Source organism: Haliotis asinina, chromosome 16, assembly GCF_037392515.1.
Source record: "Haliotis asinina isolate JCU_RB_2024 chromosome 16, JCU_Hal_asi_v2, whole genome shotgun sequence".
NCBI classification, from domain to species: domain Eukaryota; kingdom Metazoa; phylum Mollusca; class Gastropoda; order Lepetellida; family Haliotidae; genus Haliotis; species Haliotis asinina.
This window is the reverse complement of record NC_090295.1, coordinates 12209087-12212558: the sequence shown is the minus strand read 5'-3', so window position 1 is coordinate 12212558 and position 3472 is coordinate 12209087. Positions and strand designations below refer to the sequence as shown.

The window sequence follows — 3472 nt, the reverse complement described above, 5'->3', positions numbered from 1 at the left end:
TACATCTCGTCTAATTTTATCAGGTTTACTTTTCCATACAAATTTGAAACAAATTTAATTCTCTATCTTTTTAAATTAATTTCATAATTCAGTTTCACCATTTCATCAAGGTCAACATCAAACATGATACCCAGTAGCTCAAAATTTCTGCACATAAGATACAAATATATGGTGATACAGGATCTCCTTGACGACAGCCCCTAGCTATAGGGAAAAAGTTGCTGGCAAATCCATTCACAAGTACACTTGATTTCATATCATTCAAAAAAGTTCTAATCCAGTCCAGAAAACTAAGTCCGAAGTTAAAACTCTCAGTACGTTTAGGATAAAATTTCTGTCAACTGAACCAAAAGTCTTTTCAAGATCAATCAGAACTAATAGCCCTGGCATTTGAAAGGACCCTGTGTACTCCATTAAATCGTAAATCAACCTTGTGACCTCACCAATATATCTTCCTGGTTCAGAAAACCGTTTTGATACCCCTTTATCGAGTTGAATAAGCATCTGCAAAGTGTTATGATGTCATCCGCATTCCCAGAGACGACAACGGAAGAGGTAACAACAACTGATGTGGCAACGACAACGGATGAGCCAACAACATCGGAAGAGCCAAAGACAACTGAGGAGCAAGAGAAGCCAACGACATCGGAGGATCCAACGACAACAGAGGAGCCGACGACAACGGATGAGCCAACAACATCGGAAGAGCCAAAGACAACCGAGGAGCAAGAGAAGCCAACGACATCGGAGGATCCAACGACAACAGAGGAGCCGACGACGACCGAGGAGTCAACCACAGCTGCCCCTCCGACAAGTGCATACAAGTGATCGAGCGAGCGAGTTGAATTTATTGTCGCAGTATTCCAATCATATCCCAGATCATGGTGGATGTAATGTAAGCTAATGTGGAAGGTAAGAGCTAAGGTTTAGGGATGTATGCCATTATGGTGAAACCCACAAGAATGATTCTAGGTTTGCCGGCACCATAGCCAATCAGGACGAACCGGGATTCGAACCAACTATTACAAGTTTTTGACGAGCTATAAATACAGACCAATGAGCCTCATGACCCCTTGAAGAAAAGCGATAACGTAAGTTAATCAACTCCATACAACACCCTTTAAATAAACATGAATTCTTCGTGGTAAAAACACCCAACTGTTTAGGAAATGGTACAGAAGTACAATCACGGTATTCGCCTCGTAACTATTCCAGGGTGTGCCTACAATGACTTCTTGACAAGAATGATGTAGGTGGCTCTCAAGCAATATTATGCCAAGACGCTCCAGGATTTGTCAGTGTCCTGGTTCAAATTTCCAGTGGTGCTCCTCTGCCCATCTGTTCTGCTGCCTCAGTCTCCACCGACACTATCTTCACTTCCGACGTCTGGATTGCACAGCTGGCTGCAATCCCACAGTACGTGCAGTTATACATGATATGTTAAATTAGTTCCCGTGAAGATCCAGGTTAGAACTGGTCTCCCAGGCCCGTTTTCACAAAGCTGTCGTTGCCCTACGACTGTCGTACCTCCCATTCTGCAACATACACTTATGACAGTCATAGCGCTGCGATGGCGTTGGGAAAGGGGGCTCAGGAAACCACGTGAATGTCGTTAAAGGTGACTGACGGGATCGGATGGTCAGCCTCGTCGCATCCAAACTACGCAGATTATCTCATGCCGTTGATCAGTGGATTATCTAGTATTAACTCGATTGTTCACAGATAGTCGTCATAGAGCTGTAATATTGCTGAGTGCGGCGTTCCCGAGTGAGTGAGTGAGTGAGTGAGTGAGTAGGTTTACTCACCATCCCAGTGCGGATTGATAATATAGTCGCGTGTATGAAATGTCGTTGGGCGACATGGGTTGACATGTGATTTATGTACAACGCATGCTCACCAGCAGTGTTGTAAAATGTGTTGACAAAACGCATAGGAGGAATGCATTTTTTAAAATTTCAGAGCCTTCACTGTTGCTGTCAGTGACTTTAACGGTAGTCAGGTGGCCACCATTCCAGGAAGAATAGGAACTGGTGAGAAACCGTTAATGTTAGCGTTTGACAACAACCCACCACCATACAGCTGAAATGTTGCTGCGTAATATCAAATAAACAACAAACTGTTAACATCTAACAAAGACAGCTGTTAACTGTTTCCCAGTCTACCATCATACATTATAAAATCGCACAAGGAGCATCGCCTACAAAAGGTGAAACCATTTCTGGTCTAATCAAAAGCCTTGATATGTATGATTTTCCTTCAGACGATCAGCTTTCTCTTGACGCTTCCGTGACCTTTGACGAAGCCAGTTGCCTGTTGCCTGCTTGTATTGCTGACGACACTATGGAGCTTGACATGACATCCTGCACAATGTTCGGTGCTGGAGTCATTGATGGCACGTCTCACCCAATCGTCCATTTGATAAATGGTTTGGTCACATTCTCAAAAACGGTCAAATGACAAATAGTTTTACTTTTACCCATATCAAACACGCAAAGAGCGCATGGTCCAAGAATGCCATGAATACGTGATAATTGTGTTGTAATTATGCTTGATTTTTTGGTTACATGTGACCTTTAACCATTAGACTGCCCCACCGTCTGGTGGTAATTCAGGATGAATTGCGTTGTGATGAGATGTCAAATTGTGTACACCTAGTGAAATATGGAGGATCTGTGGCTATTGGTAAATGGACAAATATGATGAATGTTCAGTACTTGCAGGAAAAAGCTGAACACGACATGGCGAATCATGAAGATAGTACGGAAAGTGAATGACAATGATTTTACTCCGCCTGTAGCAATATTCCAGCAATATCACAACTTGGGGAAATGACCCATTGTACCCACGTGGGGAATCGAACCTTGGTCTTTGAATTGACAAGCAAACACATTAACCTTTAGGCTACCCCACCATCACAATAACACAGGCCTTAAATTATAACCAGATTTTCTACCAGACATATACAATAATTTAAAGGTGAGTCATACCTGGAACCCCCTGGGTATTAACCAGAAAGAGTTTGTCAATAAAATGTTAGGGAATAACATGAATTATACTCATGCTCCTGGGGTGATTACGAAATTGTGTACGAGATGAAAGCATCTTTAACCTCCTGGATGCCACAGGGACATATAGATCTATGTCCTTCTTCTACATACCGCACTTTGAAGTCCAATAAAATTCTAATTATACCACGCAAAAATATAATGACGCAAAAATTTCGTGATTTACAGTATATAAATCCTTCGCAGTTTTGAATTCTGCGGAAAATTCCCAGTTTCTTGATACCATTCACTACTATCTCAGACCAAGCCAAAGTGCTTAAAATCGCCATTCAAAATAGGCTTCATCGTAAATGTCGTCAACTTTCAAACGGTACAAAATCTAGATTCACAAATTACAAATGGTCTTTGTCACCAATACGAACTGTCTAGACAAAACGAAACAAAATATACTTGGTATAAAAACGAAC

The 3472-nt window shown here is 41.8% G+C and overlaps 1 protein-coding gene across 1 annotated transcript; it reads left to right on the top strand.

Moving 5' to 3' along the window:
• The first annotated feature begins 519 nt into the window (after positions 1 to 519).
• LOC137267619 (threonine-rich protein-like) lies at positions 520 to 828 on the top strand. Its single transcript, XM_067802105.1, has one exon. It carries the CDS (start codon positions 520 to 522, stop codon positions 826 to 828), a length of 309 nt encoding a protein of 102 aa, XP_067658206.1.
• The last annotated feature ends 2644 nt before the right edge of the window (positions 829 to 3472 follow it).